At 32.1% G+C, this 20450-nt stretch overlaps 1 protein-coding gene across 9 annotated transcripts in view; it reads left to right on the forward strand.

Moving 5' to 3' along the window:
* Window positions 1-18653, forward strand: part of LOC118193574 (NAD(+) hydrolase sarm1-like) — a 302001-nt gene extending 283348 nt beyond the window's left edge. For all 9 annotated transcript variants that reach the window (XM_085819393.1, XM_085819394.1, XM_085819391.1 and 6 more), the window contains 4 exons: window positions 9848-9950; window positions 12248-12437; window positions 13260-13381; window positions 16560-18653. In XM_085819393.1, coding sequence (XP_085675519.1) covers window positions 9848-9950; window positions 12248-12437; window positions 13260-13381; window positions 16560-16839 — 695 coding nt within the window. In that variant the 3' untranslated portion in view covers window positions 16840-18653. The remainder of the gene's footprint in view (window positions 1-9847; window positions 9951-12247; window positions 12438-13259; window positions 13382-16559) is intronic.
* The last annotated feature ends 1797 nt before the right edge of the window (window positions 18654-20450 follow it).

Genomic DNA, 20450 nt, shown 5'->3' on the forward strand with positions numbered 1-20450 from the left:
GACCACACAGCACGTAATAAACCAAAAACATACAAAAACGCATGCATTATGACTATCACATCACAAGAGAGGAATGAATCGAAAGAAATGCAATGGAAATATCACGCTAATAATGGGTATGACATGGACGTAGCCAGCTCAAATTTCGGGGGGAGGGGTGCCCGTTACGACTCCGGTTACTCCTGGCTATACCGTTCTACCTATTACAGCATCTTCAAGTATATAGGAATTATTACGTGACGAATATATTATGTTAATGGCAGTTATCTTAATATAAATAATAATTATATTATGAATTTTATTAATAAAATTATGGTTATATTGCATTTAATTATCGTATTTATAATTATTACCTTACAATCATAATTATGGTTATATTGCATTTAACTATCGTATTTATAATTATTAGCTTACAATCATATTAAATGCGTAACTCATTATTTCTGTTTTTAAATTAATTAAACATTATTATTAAAATATTAAAAGAATTATGAAATTCATTTTTTTTGGTTACATAATACAACTATAAAGATAAATAAATATATAAAATCCATATTTCTGTTGTATATAATAAAGATATTGAATTAAATACATAAAAGTTGTAAGTACATCATATATTTTGGACATGAAATTAAATTGCAAATAAAAATTTTTAAAAAAAGAGAAAAAGGGCAAACATTTTTCTGGCCTTTCATATTGGTTCGGCATTTAAAATATTCCCGAATTCCACTTTCCAAAGCTGTAAACTGGCAAATATATCAATAATTTTTTCAATTGATATTCCTTTGGTATAATTAATGTTCCTTAATACTAAAGAATTTCTTCGCTCTTCCGTCATAGTACCTCTATTATAATTTTCTAACCCTTTCAAAGCATGTGCGGAACGTTAACATTCGCAAGATATTATCGGCAGTGTAGCTGCTATGTGCAAAAGCACATTACTATTTGGTAAAAATATTTTATTCGAAGCTTTTAAAACTAAAATTGGTGTGCCTGGTAGCTTTGCTTTGGTAATAGACATAAAATGCCGTTGCCAATGTTTCGTCTCTTCTTTTAGAAGTTCCGGAGAGGGTAAATCATCTTTATATATCACCTTCTAAGGCACTTCTCCCGTCTTCTTAGCATGCCTTCGTGGTGTAATGGTCAGCATGCTCGGGGCGTATTCAAGAGGACAGTGATTCGAGTCTCGGCGAAGGCATGGCTCATATTTATCTCTCCTGCTTTAAAAAAGTACCTAATGTCTCTATAGTGGCGCCTGAACTATAAGGTGGTGAATGATGATTCTTCACTACCAGGATTTGGTGATTGGGTCCCCAAAACCTCAATCGCTCCTTAAAAGGAGGAGTATATAAGGTACTTCTCCCGCCTCCTTAGCAAGCCTTCGCGGTGTAGTGGTCAGCACGCACAACGCAAATTCGAGAGGTCGGCCCGTGGTTCGAGTCCCGGCGAGGGCATTGCTCCTTTTTCACATGACTCCTGCATAAAAAAACCCTAATGACTCTACAATTTTCAACTCATTTACCCCAATTTCATTTACACGATCAGAGCAAACTGATGGCTGTATGCAAAACTGGGATGACGCAGTCTTTTCTAAACTTGAAAATTGAGATTTTAAATGGAAATTGAGATGGTCAAGTAAAGGTATTGCTAAAATAGTTTTATAATAATTAAACACAAAATAACAATGAGCATTATATCAATAGATTTGCTTTCAAATGATGCGTGGCAGGTAATTAAAGCGTGAAAAATTTTAACACTTATCAAAATTTTCAGTTTCAATAAATACATTTAAATACACAATAGCACACACTGCACGCAATTTTGAATGCATTAAAAATTTATTTTATCATTATAATTATATCTATTATTATAATAGCTATAATTATATAATAGTCAGGATTTTCAAATGGGGGGGGGGAATATTGCATAATATTTTCCACAACAGAAATGTTTCCGGTAGAAAATGTTCATTAGAAAATGTACAAGAGTTTGGAGAAAAGAAACCCAATATTTTTGCACTTTTTTCTAATTTATGCTTTCCTTTTTCAGGGCGTCCCATATTAAGTGATTTGTAGTAACTTAATACAAGTTAAAGCATTATTTCTGATAAATACAACACATAGCGAAATTTGCAGGAAAAATATACACTTTAGATCTGAACTTTTCACTTTCTCATGAACAAATTGGCCAGATCCCTCATAGTTTATTCCCAAGGGCTGATTGGACCTCGTATAGTGATTCCTGCGATTTAGTAAAATGCCTCGGTTCTATTCGTCGACACGCCTACCTTGTAGGAATACTCACTGTGTTGCTGTTGGAAGTGAAGAACTGATAAGCGAATAATCGCTTGAGTTCGTGTGACAGGAAACAACAAGATAGAAGGGTAAAATAACCCTTTATTATTCCAACTAAAGTTTAACAAAACTCTGTCTTGGAGTAGTAGAATAAAGCCGACATTTGGGCTTGAACTTAAGAGACTAAGAATTAAACTAAACTAATATTAACTAAAGAGATATAGCCGAAGCTATCAAGATTCTAACAGAGTTGGCCCCTTAACATTAATAGACTGCGAAGCTATCAAGGGCCTAAAGTACGGCCGAGCGTAATAACAGCTTACGAGAGAGTAGCCTAAAAAAATCGGACGCATGCTATCCAGAATACCTGGTATCTCTCTCACTTAGACCGAAGAACTTCGCGGTTAAATACCGCTCTTCCTCATTATGTATTCAGACGTGATTCTAAAACTACGTTCTGGCCGGAAGTGGTAAGTTGAAGTTAAGAATTGATAGGAAAGGAAGTTTAACTCAAAATTTAACTGTTAATAAAATTAACATAATCCTTACAAGCTTTAAAACTGGGGGGGGGGAGTTGTAAGAGTTTTGTAAAAATCGAGGTTCTACGCTATAGAATTTAAAAATGAATAACTATCGTTTTAAAATTTTAGGCCATGACTAATTATATGATGTAAATGAACCATACTTTCGATACCCTTTAATATTAATATTTAATTTTTTTTATGTTATTTTTCTGTTTTGCATTATGATTAAAAAGTAAAATGCATTTGTTTTTGATAAATGTTAGAACTATAGTGTAGAACATTGATTTTTGCAGAAAAACGCCCATGCCAATAAAATTATTTCCCTCGAAAAGGGATATTGTTGATTTGTGGTTTCGGCTTGATGTCGACCATGTATATGATCTTACAATGGCATCAAATTTTTATCATTATAATTAGTATTTCATATATGCTTGCTACTGTTTGTTGAAATCATTACGGAAAAGCATACAAAGGTTATTTGTCTATGGGAAAGGATGCCATCCCATTTGTGGAGGACTTTCTAAGGGAAGCAGGATTGTATTTACCTTATACACAAGAAAAACAATAAAAGCTCGTTCCCTGATATTCTAAACTATGTCGAACTAGCACTGTTCAGCAATCTTATACATTTTGCACACTAATGGGCTATGTACATTTTTCATTCTATTTCAATTCTCTTGTTTTATACATCCTTTTAATCGGTAGTTATCTGATTATTTGTTCCAAACGCAGCTGCACACAAAATAAATCTGAAAGCTTTCAGATTTTATATTACGCCCAAAGGGGCGTTTAAAAAATTTTTTTTAAATGTTTTGTGTGTTAACTTTATTTATTAAATATCATGTTCTTCGCACTTAAACCATAAAATTCAATTCAACAGCAATATCCCAAATAAACTAAAAAGAGCATATCTTTCGAATTTTCGATGCACAGTCTCTTGCGCTGGAGATAACCCCCCCCCATACAGTGTTGCCATTGCTCGCTTTGAAATAGATGAGTTTGTTAATCGAAAATTCGTTAAAGTTTTACAGAACAGGAAATAGATAATAAAACAAGTTCCAAAGTTGGGCTTCCAGATGCTCATATTCGAGTGAAGGATTATGCTATTCAAAATTTGATGCCTCTAGGTACCGTTGTTTTTTCACAATGCGGCAAACATGCATACATTCATTCAGATTATTCATTATTTAATTTCTTTAAATATAATGCAGGGCTCTAATATTTGCTGTCAACAGTTTGAAAAGTGAAACGACGTTTATACTAAACAAACGCAAAATACGGAAACGAAATTAATAGCCCTTCTGGGAAATTTGCCCCTTTGGGTTAATAATAAAATAAAATAAATTAGTTGGCAGTGAATGACCTATCTGCATATTTAAGCGCTACCCTATTAAATCATTTTAAATAACAATAATTTAAATTGCTAGATGACAAATAAAATAAAATTCATTGCACTGAATTCAACGAAGTTGACACGCTCTCTACATTATTCCAAAAAAAAAAAAAAAAAAAAAAAAAAAAAAGTTTAATATTTATGCTATACTTATTGACTTAACTGAATTTCGAAATTAATGTAAAAAATAATCACTCAAAATAATTTTGCTTTCGTTCCCTCTTTTGTGCAATATTATTATATTATATTTAGATAATAAGTAGCAAATCTCAAAATGAAATACCCCAACTTCCCTTTTATATAGATACTTATTTTCGTTTGGTTCTTTAGTGACATAAGCTTAATAGCTAGAGGGAAAGTGGGACCGGATACGGAAGGCTATTCAAAACTGTAAAAGAACAAAAGCTTTACGACTTGAAAGTGTCACCTAATTCCCTTCGAAGCATTTTCCCGCCGCTTGTTTGGTGAGGAAGGTTGACTTTTCCAGATTTTACTTCTAAATTGAAAATCAAAGACTTTCCGTTCATTCTCTGTTTAATCACATGCATGTTTTTAGGCAGCTGGAAAGCAATATTTTAAAAGTTAAGTCTTATCTATTGAAAATTAATTAGTACTTTTTTTAAGTATAGGTAGTTATGAAGCGGGAGGGTGCCCGGGCGCCCAGGGCACTACCCCTGGCTACGCGCCTGTATGATAGCCTCTAGCTGAAATGTAGGCTTGACAATGGCGACACAATCTGGCAATGGTGTTATTTATTGCTTGTTGTGGCAGTAGCGCCCATTCCTGCAGTAATGCATGCTGAAGCTTGTGGAGGTTGCCTGACGGCACACTGTGACCTGTTATCCGTCGTCCCAACATATCCCATATATGCTGTATGGGATTCAGGTCCGGTGACTTAGCAGGCCACGGCAGATGTGAAATGGTTTCATTCTCCAAGTAACTCCGCACCACTCGAGCTCTATGCGGGTGGTCGTTATCGTCCATAAATATCCAGTCGGTAACCATTGCAGCAATAAAAGGATGCACCAGAGGGTGTAGAATTTCGTCGTGATATTGCACGGTAGTCACGGAACCATCAGGAATCACGTAGATGTCGATGCGGCCGCTCATAATATCCCAGTCCATACAAGTAAGCCTCCTCCTCTGTAATGGTTTCTTTCGACGATATTTGGCGCCGGATAGTGTTCCCTGGCTCTAACCATATCATTGCCCTTTGTGAATCGTTCTGGATGTTAAATCGAGACTCATTCATAAAGAGTATGTGGCTTCACTGCCCTGGTCATAATCATAATAATACAGGGAAGACCCAATCCTCCTAGTCCCACTGGACCATATGATTATAAAGGGTGAACCCCCTCAAGACCACAAAAGGAAAGAAGAGACAAAAAGAAGCTAATTAACTAAAAATAATTGGATGTTAATTAACGAACTAAAAATAAGGAAGAGACCTACAAACAACGAAGCACAACACCAAACATTCAAAATCAAAAAACAATTAAAAACCCCACGAGCAAACAGAGTGGCGGAAACTCTCAAGAAATATTCATTCACATGAATTTTCGGAACAGGCATAGGCGTTCCAAAGCCATCAAGGAATTCCCAATTTAAATAACCTGCAGAAGGTCAAACCGAATTCCCTACAGTATTACTTTAATAGCATATTATTTGTATATTCATAATTCTATTTAAACTATTAATTTATTTTAAAAATTTACTTTAATAGTGTTATCACTATCTGAATTCAAATGTATTAATTATCTTTAATAATCATAGAAAAGAAGCTCCAGGACTGCCAATAACCAAAACTGGAAAAATTTAAGATTGCCATGTATCATATTAAAACTTTAGTAATTACTCCATTAAGAACAGAATATAAGAAAAATTTTAAAACTTTAAAATTTCAGAACATTTTAAAATAAAAAACTACAATTAAAAATTTAAGAAAAAATATAAAAATTCCATAAAATTTAAAATTTAAAAATAAAAATCCTAAAACTCAAAACCACCATTAATTTCGATAATTTAAATCGGGTAATCCATCAGGATTCTCAACATTTGCAAGGCCATATCTATGTAACAATCAACTGCATCTCCTCGAAATACTGCATGTACAAAACATCCACAATGCATTAAATAAAACAGTACACAGAAAAATTTCAAAATTTTCAATTCAAATATAGTAAACCTATAAATACTCATAACTGAGAATATAATACATATAATCAAAAGATAAATATACACAATACTAAACAAATATTCCAAATTCAACTCTATTAGAATTAATCAAATCCATTGCACATTTAGAATATGTTTTTAAGATTTCCAAGTTCCATGACTTATCTCCCAAACATTTCTTTCTCAAATTTTCCAATAAGGAACAATGATTCAAGAAGTGATCTGCGTTACCAACTTGATGGCAATGACCACACAAGTCTGAATTTTGTAAATTAAATCTCGAGAGGTACGCGGGAAATCTTCCATGCCCAGTTAAAAACTGGTTTAAATCAATATTACTAATTGGTCGCATACCATTTTGAATTTTAATAGACTCAAACTGCCCTGGTGTCCAACTGCGATGTTCACGGACCCAATTCAACCGCTCCCTGACATGGGATGGGGACAAAAGAACGGAAACTGCATGTCATCGTGCGTAGAGGCAACTTTCGTGCATTTGAAGCGAAACTGTTTGGAGGAATATAGACCGTCCTGCAGCAGCAGCAGAGATGCAATTCCAGCTGTGGTGCTTTAATGATCTACAGTGTTTTACACATAGCAACAGAAGGCGATCATCTGTCGTTGTGGTAACCCTCCAGCTGCCAAATCCACGTCTTCTACAGGGGTTTTTGTCCCTTTGGTAACAATTCCACAACATATTGATGACACTATGATGCACATTCAGCTCTCTCGCCACAGTGGATTGTCTTGCACCAGTATGCAACATTCTGACAGCCCTCTGATGCATTTCATGGTGCAAATGGTATCTTTGGCTCATGCTTTCCGCATTGGCTATATCTTGGATTACACAGAACTATCACTGCTTGCAAACTGACGCACAGGTTTGGCATGCACCATTTTAAGACGTTTCGGTGTGAGTGCGGGATTGCGTTTTATGCTAATTTTGGTTGCCTATTTGCATTCGGTGATGCAACCTCTACCGCATTTGTAAATTGCATGTTTTATTTCCCCTTTTTACATTCGTACCTTTTCTTTTAGCGTATGTTGCTTATTTTTGGGGCACGAGTGTATTTTAATTTAGTTGCTTTTAGAATTCCCGTACTGCGTTGCGATTAAGTGTCTGGTGGATGCAATTGAAATGTCCAATTGCAGGTACAGAAGAAACACAACCTTCAGGTCGCAAGCATTAATCTACTGAAATCATGTGTACAATGTCACGATATCATTGCAAATCCTGAGGCTGTGGTAACAAGTCCATAAGCAGATATAACTAACTCGAACTATGAACACTGCGTTTGACTCAAGTATGGTTAATGAACATACTATATGCTGGTGGTACATGGAGATATCGTGTTGGCAATTCTGCACTTGAAAATGAGCTCAGTAAACATCAACTGACATCAATTCCAGGGAAATTTCTGAATCAAGTCATCAGTCGAAGCTGATTTACGGAAAATTGTTGGTGCTCTTGCAGACAACCTTGGTATATATGAAGTGACCGCTATTTGATGCTTTCTCGCCTTCAGTAAGGTTGAAACACTGGACATATGAATACGACATGAATTGACACTAGGCTTCTGAAATGTGCAGTTCACTTTGTCTGGGGATACGGAAGCAGTTTTACGTTAGATCTTCATACATGATCTATAGTAGAGCCATCATAAACAATCAGCAAACATTGATGAACAATGATCAGAGCATCATGCGAAACACTTCAGCACACAAAGGTGTAGCTCTTTTTATGACGCTCTATTGCTAAAATGATGCATTGCATCTTTTTCCAACAGGGATAGACTATCATAGGGGATCGTTATAGCGTTCAACTGTACCAAACACAATATCAGCTTATCCTAAAGCATTCAAAAGTGATAAAGAAAACTGAATGCCTTCGTGTTGCATGATAATGCTCCCTCACATATATGAAAGATCGTACAAGAACATGCAAATTCTTAGTGAATTGTACTAGGAAGTCCTTTACTGCTTCTTCTATCATTCTTAGCATTTTTTATACCCCCCCCAAAAAAAAGAAAGATTTGCTCGTGACAAAGAGGTCCAGCATGCAACTGATAACTTCTTTGCTTGATAATCTCCTAATTTATGTCTCCAACAAATCCACTTATGGCAGAACAACGCGAAAATGCAATGACGATGACCGAGACTCCTCTCCTAGGTATTGTTGATTTCATTTACATAATATGTGAAGTGACGTATGCCTATTGGACATTTCACTCACAACAACCCAATAGTTGCGCTATGGAACAGAAGTCCCCGGTTCGGATGGCATTTTGTTACTGACATTATTAATTCTTTTGACGTTATAAATTACAAAATAGTTAAAAATATTGACACAACAATAACAAAATTTAATCACTCTTGATATCTGCTTCATTTCATATCACACTCCCTTTTGCTTTTTGTCCTCGAATGATTTCCATATTCACTTCGTACTCTGATAGTTTATATTAACATTTTGCACATGGCTTTAATATAAGTAAAAGGGTTTCATTATTTATCTAATATTAAAAGGAAATTGAGAAACATAAACGTACTAGAATGAAGGATGCGTTAAAGGAAATACAGTTCATCTAATCTAACAAGATTGAACAATACATGAGGGAGGGGTTGCTGAATATTAATGAAAAGTGTTTTTTGCTGAAATTTAAGTAAAAGTATTCTTAAAAAATGTATTTGTGATTAACCAAATATTATCCTATCATTTGCAGATAAAATTGTATAGTTATTACAGTAAATTAAAATAAATATCCATGCAATGATATTTTTGTGCAACGTCATTTTCCAAGTTACGTCTAACTGTTTACTTTTCGCATTACCTCTTACTACTTAATACTTTTTTCCCTCAAAATGCAGAAAAAAGAATTAATAATACTGGTTTAAAAAAAAAAGAAAAGAAAAGATATATATATTGTTAGCAAAGTCAATCCAGAACTCGGCAAGAACTTAAATAACATGAGTTGTTACATAGAACTTTAGCCTCGATTTTCATGTTTGAGAATTAATTGCTTGTACTTCGCATACATATTCATACTATTTTATTTATTTTAATTTTGCGGAGCTTAGATGAAATCAGTGCATCGAAAGTCATATAAATATACGAAAGACATATAATAGTCATATAAATAGTGAAGTTAACATTTGTGATCTACTGAAAATCTAATTGTTGTTTAATTTTTTTGAGAAAATGTACGGTAATTATAGACACAAGTTGATCTTTACAAAATACTAAGCATTCCCAGTCCATAAATTTGATCTCTGTATTTCTAATAAGGAGCGTTATTTGGATCACATTCCATAAAATTCCTATTGCTACTTGATCTGTGGTATATCTTGTATTATTAAATGCATTTTAATCTCACAGTTGTAAATAACTAATTTACTGGTTTTTACTATTTAACGGAATGATGTATTTAATGACAATTCTTACGTATTATGTCATAATTTAGATCTGGCTCAGCAGAGTGAGGATGCTGAAGAGGAAGAAGATAAACAAAAAAGCCTTGATGTTTTCGTGAGTTATAGGCGGTCAAATGGCTCACAGTTAGCCAGGTAAGTAAAATAAAGAAAGCTGCCATTAATTTACGTTTTGCTGGAAAACATTTTTCAGTAAAAATCATAATGATTAAAAAATTTTACACATAGTTTTTTACCTTTTGTTGTAATAATAGAGTAGGTAATAACTTTTCTGACCCTTTAATTGCTCATGAAATGAGTGCAAAATATAATTGATTTACCTATTATCTAAATTTTGTTCATCGGTTCTGAAAATGGCTCATCATTTGCCAAGAGGTAAAGTCACTGTATCAGGACTAGTGTTTCTTTTGACTAGCTTTGGAAAGATGAATGGTCCTGAATAGGAACAGGGAGCTTACTCAAGCTATGTTCAAGAATGTGTGAAGTAGACAATACAAGCAGGAAGAGTATACGAAACCCTTTATTTTCTATATTTTACAGGAATTTCCGAAACTTCGGAATACAGAGACCAACCACTTGTGGTCTGAACATAAGAATATAAAAACTACTAACTAAAACTCGATTATTAAAACTAACTTTGAATTAGTATACAATTGCCTAGCACTAAGATTGGCCTTTATTTAAAGAAAGGTACGTATGTAGTACGCCGAGCTGCTAAAACTACGATACGTCTGCAATTATCAAGAGGGCTAAACCTCTGGCCTTGAAGGCAACCAGCAACAGAGTGAAAACTCGTAAAACTACAGTGGCAAGGGGCTTGCTTCCAATAACTCCTTCCTCTCTCTTGCTTGGCAAAAAGTCGCAACTTAAGTACTTGGCGTTAGCAAGACAATTTGCATAAATAAGTTAAAGCGTTTAATTCTGGCCGGAAGTAGAAAATAAGAAGTGATAGTACAGTTTTAAAATAAAATAAACATTAGTAAAACTTAGGATCCTTACAACTGAACACTAGCAGTTCAACCTGGTTCAAATTCCACATGAATGGGCGACCTGTGTGGGATTTTTCCCATGTGTAATGTGGATACAAAGCAGTTTCCCTTAGAAATCCTTCATGAAAAAGAATCTCTTCCTTTAGGCAGATAGCCCTCTTTACCATAATCGAATGAATCTGTAAGGTTGTGTTCTAATCTTATAACAGTTGTTTTAATTTCAAAGCCCTTTCCTATAAATTCTTTTTTGCACTTACAACTCCCTACCAGAATGAGATTTTAGAATCGCATTGAATTCAAATAAGTTAGAAGAAGTATTTAAGGAAGATTCGACAAACTTCGATAGAGAGTGCTAAGAATCCTCAGGAGCACGTGCTTGTCTTCGGGCTAACTCACTCTTGAAGCTGTTACGCTCAGCCATATTATTATGTGTCTTTTGATATTCGTCAGCTAGTTTAAATTAAAGGGCCAACTATGTTAGATACTTGTGTTTAGCTTCGGCTAAGTCTTGTTTACTTAATTATAGTTTAGTTTCTTATTTCTTATTCTGAGTTAAAGCCTGAGTAGAGGCTTCCTGTAAGCCCGAGAAGGGGCCGACTGTTACTTCTCGGGCTTACAGGAAGTTGTTTACTTGTTTGAGTGAATAAAAAGGTATTTTAACCCTTCTTGAATTTACGTCTTAATTGTTCTGAAACTAGGTTCCTCGATGTCCATCTTACATAAAAGGAGTGAGGAACCCTACAAATCAAACCAAACCAGTTCTGATAACACTTTCAACTAGAATATTTTAAGACTCATAATGATTTTTAGACACATGACAATTATTTTGTTATTAATATAGCAAAGGTAAAAACTGTTCTTAAATCAATATACTTGGAACTGTTGAACATTACTGTAATAATTTTTGAAATTCTGTGTATACTATCGTAGATTTATTTTGTACTACTAATTAAAAAAAAAAAAAGATTATTTTTATGTTTAAAAAATATGTAGAATGGACTCACATTTATATGTGCGACAGATTTTTGTAACCTGTTTTTTAAATTAAACAAAATTTGCAGCTTTTCAAAGGCAGTCTTCCTTATGAACTTTTGATTTTATAATTTTTTTGAGTCCTCACATGTTTATAAAATTTAGAAGATACTAGCTTAATTGAGTAAAGCAAAACATGCTAGCACTCTCTGCTTAAAGGAAGAGATGGCTTTTTTAGTTATTAAAGTTGAGAATCTTGAGGATTGGTAATCTAAAATTGAGAAACTTTGTATTATGAATGGCATTTAAACTGTAGTAAGAATGAAGACTGTTTAAATAAGCAATGGAATTACATTACTGTATAGTCTAAATTTATTAGTTCATGCATCATAGACAATAAAGATAGTAATATTTATGTAATTAATGTTCAGTACCATGTATTAAACTAAAATACATTTTTTATTTTTTTAGTTTGCTGAAAGTTCATCTGCAATTGAGAGGTTTTTCTGTGTTCATTGATGTTGAAAGGCTAGAAGCCGGAAAATTTGATAATAATTTGCTGAACAGCATTCGTCAAGCCAAACATTTCTTATTAGTTCTTACTCCTAATGCTCTTGAGAGATGTATAGGTGATACTGAATGCAAAGACTGGGTACACAAAGTGAGTCATTTTTGTACTATAAATTATTATTATTATTGTGTTAATTAAAGAATAACAAAAAATACAAAAAATTAGAATTGTATAATCTTCAGTATTAGAAGTATAGTTGAAATTAAATAGAATCAGTAACATGGAAATAGCATTAAAACCATTGTGATGTATTATTAAAATTTTCTGACATACATATATATGGTGTTTCAGAAACATATGACAGACTTCAAGAGGTGGTAAAAACAATCAAAGAGTAATTTTTTGTCATGAAAAGCATGGTCAAAAATGAAAAGTAAAATCATTAAACGACACTGAATAGTGAAGCTGAGTAGTTAAGATCAAACATAAGAATGATACAGAAAATTGAAAAATAAAGTACTAATTTCTTACTTAAAATTAATTAATTCGTTTTGAAAAAGAAAAACTTCAGTGGCTAAGAAAGGTTACATCCAGCCAGTTCCCAATTAGTGCTCTATCATACTGGAACATATATGCTGCCAGAAGGCATCTACTGGAGCATCTTCCAGCAATTCTGGCAAGACTTTCTGCAGGAAAATACAGTACTTTCTGTCATTGGCTTTTTTTTTTTTTTTTTTCGAATTATATACTGACTTGTCGCCTTAGTAGTTGTAGTTGTGTTGCATTTATTCTTCCAAAGTTGCTGTTTGCTGGCACATTTATGTTTCATTTTCAATTATGTAATATATACAAAAAAATTATTATTTCAATACGTTATACCATATATTAAATGTTTGCATTATTTATTTTAAACAGCCTATATTACCTGTGCACCTTTCCTATAATATTTGAACAATATTTCTAATTTTACAGGAAATTGTTGAAGCATTACAAAGCCAATGTAATATCATTCCAATATTAGATAATTTTCAATGGCCTGAACCAGAGACATTACCTGAGGATATGAGAGCAGTTTGTTACTTTAATGGTGTCAGGTAACAATTTTTCAGTCCCTTTATTATTATCATTATAATATTAAATAATGATCATACATTTCTTACTGCTAGAAATTCATGCATTCATATTTTATATTTTGTTAAAAATACCATTTAATTTTCTCTTTTAATACTACCTTCAGGAAGAAGGATAATAAAATATCCAATACAGCATTTAAGTTGAAATCTTCAACACAGTGTAAAATTTTCAGATTACTAATTGCTTGATTTTAGCATTTTGATTAATGTGCAAAACAGAAAAAATATAATCTGTTTACCAACAAACTGATCTTAGTTTACAAATAATATTATCAATTACAAACTGCTCAGCTGTTATATAAGAGCTACTGAGCCAAAAAATGTTTTTATTTATCATAAGAAATAAAACACAATGCCTCCCATATGACACAAATTGACCGGGATGTTTAATTTCAAAATTTGTCATTTTTGCAATCTTTCAGTTAAAAAAAAAAATAAATAAATAAATACAATAATTCAAGATTGATTTTCCCCCCTTATAATATAATTCAAGATTGATTTTTCCCCCTTATAATACAATTCAGTGATGATCTTTAGTGATCTACTAGTAGGTAGCTTCTTTAATTTATAATTTTGTTACATGTGGTATGTTGAAACAATTTTCTCTAAAGTAATTAATAATTTCAGTCTCTAAAAATCTAATATTAATATTTTTAGGCATTTTATTAAATGATCATACAAAAGATTCCTTAAATCATAAATACTTTTCAGTATTTATTAATGTAAATAATGTATTGACTAGGCTGTGTGCCAATATTGAAGAATGCCACTGTTCTCTGCAATAAATGCTGGGAATAATATGTTTTTTGAAAATAAATATATATTTATCAGCATGTTTTACAACACTCTGCATAGTAATGTTTTACTTAATCTATTAGATTAAGTAATGTTTTTTAACTGACATTTAATTTTTAATTACGCACAGTTGCAGACATTTTACTGTTCAGTTTAGTGCAACCCACTAACATTATCTCACAGTTTAACACTGATTATCAATGACCAATTTTTGTTATAGGAGAACTTAAACATAATGTGCCTGTGTTTTAGAATAAGTATAAACTTTTACCAAACATAACTTGGTAGACAGAAACTTGAGGAAATATAAAACATTACATTTTTTAATTTTTACAAAATTGATTTTAAATTTCAAAACAACATAACATGAATATTTTCTTTATTTAAAGCATTCTCATAACTAGAAGAAACGTCTACAACCAGTGATTGTGAGAGAAAGGACACATAAAGAGTTTTATGTACTTGGTGTATAGTTTGAATATACAAAAATATTGTATGTTAAAAATTATTTAAAAAATATTTTATTACTGGAAAAAATTCATTGAAAGAGGAGGTGGGAATTTTTTTTTTTTTTTTTTGTTGTTGTTATTATTGTGTGTGTGTGTGTGTTTTGTGTGATTTTTGATAATACATGGAATAACTTGAAAAGATTCTTCATTACAAAAATCATAACTGTTTAGTGTATATTCAGAAAACCTCAGGATGTATTTCTTAGCTTCACAATGTCTAAACTTAGATGAACTAAATTCATGTTTCTCGAACCTACAAAATATGACAATCAAATAAAAAGAATTTTTTTACAGAATAACTTTATTAGTGGTGAATTAAAAATCAACCATACACTTTCTCACAAAAGTCTAACAATTTCTTCAATAGCATTATTTATTCCAATGCAAAAAGCAGGTGCAAAGTCATCCAAAGTTGGTTGAAGACTCACCACATTCCTTTTCATTTCAAGATCATCAAATATACACCCTTTTGTAGCAAATTTCAATTTTGTAAAAAGAAAAAAATTCGACTGTGCAGGATCTGGATTCTAGGGCAAATGCAGAAATGCATGAATTTGTTCTCCAACCCACAAATATTCAGTTACCAGAAATGCTTAATGAACTGAATAGTAAGATCCAAGCTCTTGTCACCAAATATGGATTTACCCTCAAAACTCGGTGCCTTAAATACTCTAAAACTTCATGATTCTTTTGCATCCATACAGTCTGGTTTAGCACCATGATGCTAAAGCATGAATAATGAAAAATTCTTTACCCTCTTAAAATTGATGAATTCAATTCAATTCATACTTGCCTGTAATGAGCAATGTCCATTGTACATGCCACATTATTTGTTAAAAATTTCAAATGGTTAATAATAATTCTCCTCTTAATACTTCCGTATGAGTCATTTTTGTGAGTTTTTACAAATCTCTTGCTGCCCACACTTGTATGTGACTGTCGCACAAGTTGGTAGCATACATACCAATATATGTGCCCATAAGGGTTTTAAAACTATGTAAGATTTTTAAAATTAAGTGCATTTTATACAGACACAGGTTGAGAAAAGGTTACACATTCCGAAAAGTACATTAGGTATTGCCAAGCCTTGTTAACTGTTAAGCTCTGGTCCAGCCTCCACTGCCCTATATTTCCAGGTGGTATTGTTTTGAAATTTTGTGTCAGGTACACTCAGTCCATCCCTTCAGGTGGAGCACCAATCACAGAATTAATTTTCTAAAAAAGTTATTTTTACCATTCCTTTCTCTATGTGATTGAACAAACTGCAGGCACTTTTAATGAAGAACCCTTTTGAGCTTCAGTGCTGGGTTTAGGTGTCAGCAGCAGAGTTTCATACAACAAAATTCAATAAACTGTTCTCTTGAATTCTTTTCTGGAAACTCGATCTGTAGTTCATTTACTTATAGAGGCATCCACAGTTGCAGCCCTCATTAACTTTCAGAATTGCGACTTGTTCATTTATGGCAATGATGCATTCACACATTCATTTTCCATCAAAATTTTGCCATTAGTCCATTCTATTCTCATGACAGATATATAGAATCATGTATCCAAAATTTTGGAATAACATGCTCAAAAACCAATAATCATGTCTTTTGTTAACTGTATAGTTAAGCAGCCTCCAGTCAACTTTTATATATGAAGGAGTTTGACCTTAGCATATGTTTTCTGTAGTTGGTTAAATGTGTATAAAATCAGAAGCAGCTAATGATTCTAATAATGACTCAACCTTATATATGCATATTATGTACTTTACTAGAAAACTTGACAATTTATATTTTTTACAAAAAATTCTTCTTGTAAGATATACAAAGTAATTATGTTTTATCTTACAGATGGATTCATGATTATCAAGATGCTTGTGTTGATAAACTGGAGCGCTTTATGAGGGGTGAAATGAATGTAAGAAGTGATGGTCCTCTGGGAAGATATGTTGGCATTGGTGGTGCAGGAACACCAGGCACTCCAGGAACTTCAAATATTTCTACTAATAGAGGAAACCCAATATATCAACGAAGTGCAAGCAATGACAGTAACAAAGGCAGTACTTGCTCTGATAAAGAAATAAATGGCAGCAATGGCAATAACAGAATGAGTGAAGTATCACATTGTTAATGACTTTTTTCCTTTTAGGGGGAAAAATGGATATATAGATATGAAATACCAAATGTGTTTTTAACTTCTAAAGAATATTTGAATATGAGACAAGGGTACTAACACAAATAGGCTTCCAAAAGGTTGGACTTGCAAATAAAAGCAAGTATAATATCCTTGACTGAAATCTCAATAAAAGATTTTGTTCTGGATGTAAAAGCAAGATCAGATATCATCTGACTCAGATAACTATGGATTTCAGATATCTCCTCTATATCACAATCCCAGCTTAGGAAAGCCAAAAGTGATAAATGCAATGAGTGCATTCACATTCTAGTACTAAAATGTGATACTTGTGGATCAACCAAATTTCAAGATAAATGGCTTTAAAACTTGCATAACAGAGAAACCATTGAAATACATGTAATGGAACTTTACACATTACTTATGTGAATGTAGTACATCATTTCAAGTACTTGATGTATCAAGTTTCATGTTCATGTTGTGTCATTTGTACATTTTTGTTCACCATGAAAGCATTTAAATTTTGTGTGATAAAATAATTTCGCTAACATAGCTTTGCTTACATTTATAGGGAATGTCTTAACAATTAACACATAAATCACCCTTTATTCATTTATACATTCAGACATATTTGATTGTTATGCAATATTTAAATAGCTAATATCTCATTATATTTTCATGATTATAAGTAATTAGTGATTATTTTATGAAGTTAAAAAGTCAACAAAATATAGAATTAAAACAAAAATTGTATACTTTCTATAACTATCTTGTTTTTCAATTTATTTTAATTCATTTTTAATTATTTCATAATAAATTATTTTAAGATTTAAAATTAAAAAAGCTATTTTTCACATTTATATTTGCATGATCTATTTGAAAAGATACACTAATATGTACTAAAAATGCATTGAAATGTAATATAACTCACCAGTCTAATTTTTATAACTGAAATCTCTAAAATGGTATCAAGCTTCTTTTTATATGTTAACAACTGAAAATCTCTAAAAAATATATTTTGAACCAAAGAGATTTAAATACTATTACTAGAAGATGTGTGTATACTGTGGCAGGTTCACATTACACTCTAATATTGGAACTTATCTAGGAAAAGGGAGGTTTTGCTAGCATATTCATTTTCTGAATGAAAAATTAAGGTGAAACTTCTCTAAAACAACCGCTTCAGTTCCAGATAATTTGAGTTTTCTATGGAGATGGTAACCTTAAACAGATATCAGAGCAGACAGACTACAAATTTTCTCAATACCTTGTTGAATACAGCTTTTAAAGGAAACTTAGCTTCCAATAATTTTATGTAGTTAAGTTCTGTTATCTATCCTTCTTTCTGATTGGCAGATCTACAGAAAACACAGCATTAAGTGAAACTTTTCCTCCAGCATCATAAAAAATTATAGACAGGGCAGATTTATACCTGCCTCTAAACTAGTTTTGAGAAAATACATTTCTAGGAAATAATGTCTCCTTCTCATCACATCTGTAGATAGACATGAGCTCTAGATCATGACATGAGCCAATAATGCTGAATATCTTTCTTTAATCATGCTCTTAAAACTATAAGTCACAATGTCAAAACTACAAGTTTCAATGTCTCATATGTAATATCTTATATTCCAGTATGTGTTGCAACTAGAAAACTAAAAATTAGCAAAACAGCCTTTTTAGACAAATATTTTATTATTATGGATTATAGAAAAGGATTCATTTTTAAGAAATGTTAAAAAAAACTTTTTTTTAAAAATTAGAAACAGAAATGTTGTAATAAAAAGTGATAAAAATTTATGTACATTACAGTCTTATAGTGTTTTCTGAATTTGTATTTATTTCTTTGTATTTTAATTAGATTAGACACAGATTTTTGCATAATATATAAGCTTCTGCTAAGATATTTGTGCATATAAAACATTTCCTTCAATATAAACTTTTCTTTCATAAATTTTACTGCTTATAAATTATGGATCTTATTATACCAGTAATACCCAAAATGTTCAAAAACACATGCAAAAAATTAAATTTCAAGTAGAATGTTGCACATGCCAGAAAAGGGGGTTTAAAATTTAGTACAAGAATTAAAAAAACAAGTTGTTGCATAATTTGATATTCAGTCCAAAGTTCCGGACATCAAATATCCAGAATGATGTAAAATCTGAACCTCTAGCAACAATTTTTTTTAAAGAAATTTTTTTATACGCTTTATGCATGTGCATTTAATATTTCATAATAAAATGTATAGCACCTTTTCTTAATTTCTCTTTAGCATTAAATGAAATACCTCCATATTGAAGAAAAAAATAATTTTTTAGCATAAATCAGTACAATCAATAATTTGGTTCCTAAGTGCCATTTTATTTGTACACCTACTGAATAATTTATATCCCTGATGCCAACTTGGAGAATCATTATTTAATTATTGCTTTAATTACCACATGACTATCAACAGATGACAGCTTGAGAAATGATTCCCACTAATGTCTAATATTTTTTTATATTAGTAATTAAATATCAAAGACATGGTAAACTTTTATGTTGATATCATGCCTGACAATGATTACCGACTTCAGCTAACTTTGCTAAGTATTGAGTGTGTTGATGAGGAGAAATTTAACAGAATTTTTTTCCCATAAGCAAAAAATAGATTCTGTAAATGATCATCATTGGCAAAAGATTACATTTAGTGCTGTTAGAATTGAGAATAACTGATCTGATATTCAGATAAGCACAGGCCTGGTACCAGCAGAGGCAAAATTTTTAGAATTTAGAGAAGCACCAAGCAATAAAATGAAGAGATGACAAAAATCCTTAGGGAAGGCACTAGGATGCAAAATTTTTAGGATTTAGGCACTTGGCAGCAGAATTTAGGACATGAAAAGACTGCACTAGGCCCCAAAATGTCTAGGACTGTCCTGGATAAGTCTTAAATATTTGTGGGAATTTATTTGGGACTGAGAGAAGCACTAAGATTTGGTACTTAAAGCATGTGCAGGAAATAAACATCTGTATAATAAATAACTAAACTAATATAATTCAAACTTAACTTTGACAGTATGCGATAGAAACAAGCTAAATTGAGTGGAACAACACGCCATTAGTCGACAATCTCATGATATAGCTTATCACCAATACCGTATAGTAAGTAGATGCTAGCTAAAAGCTTTATGACGATAGCTGTGAATTTGAAACTTTTCAGATATCGAAGCAAAAAGCGAAATTTTCCAGCATTGGAATTTGTGAAGAAATATGTGGAAATGGTAATAAATAAGGTTGATTTAACACAAGTTTTCCAATGTGATGACAATGCACCACTCAACTAATGGATGGTGAAATCCAGAAAATATCACTACTAATAATGAAGCATGCAACAGAGAGATTGTTAAGAAACAAAACATTTAAAGTAACAGTTTAGTAGGAATTCTCAACATGACAATTACAGGACTTAAACAATGGAACTTTGTAACTGAACAAGAAATTATGTATATCTATACAATTAAAGAGAAAGTATTAGTAAAAAATGAAGCAACTTATACTGAAGAAAACTATTAAGAAGGGGTGGGAGAAATTTGAGCCATTTTTTTTCTTTTAACTTTGATTTT

Source organism: Stegodyphus dumicola, chromosome 6, assembly GCF_044657685.1.
Source record: "Stegodyphus dumicola isolate Sdum_Otavi_A_Nest chromosome 6, ASM4465768v1".
In the NCBI taxonomy this organism is placed as follows: domain Eukaryota; kingdom Metazoa; phylum Arthropoda; class Arachnida; order Araneae; family Eresidae; genus Stegodyphus; species Stegodyphus dumicola.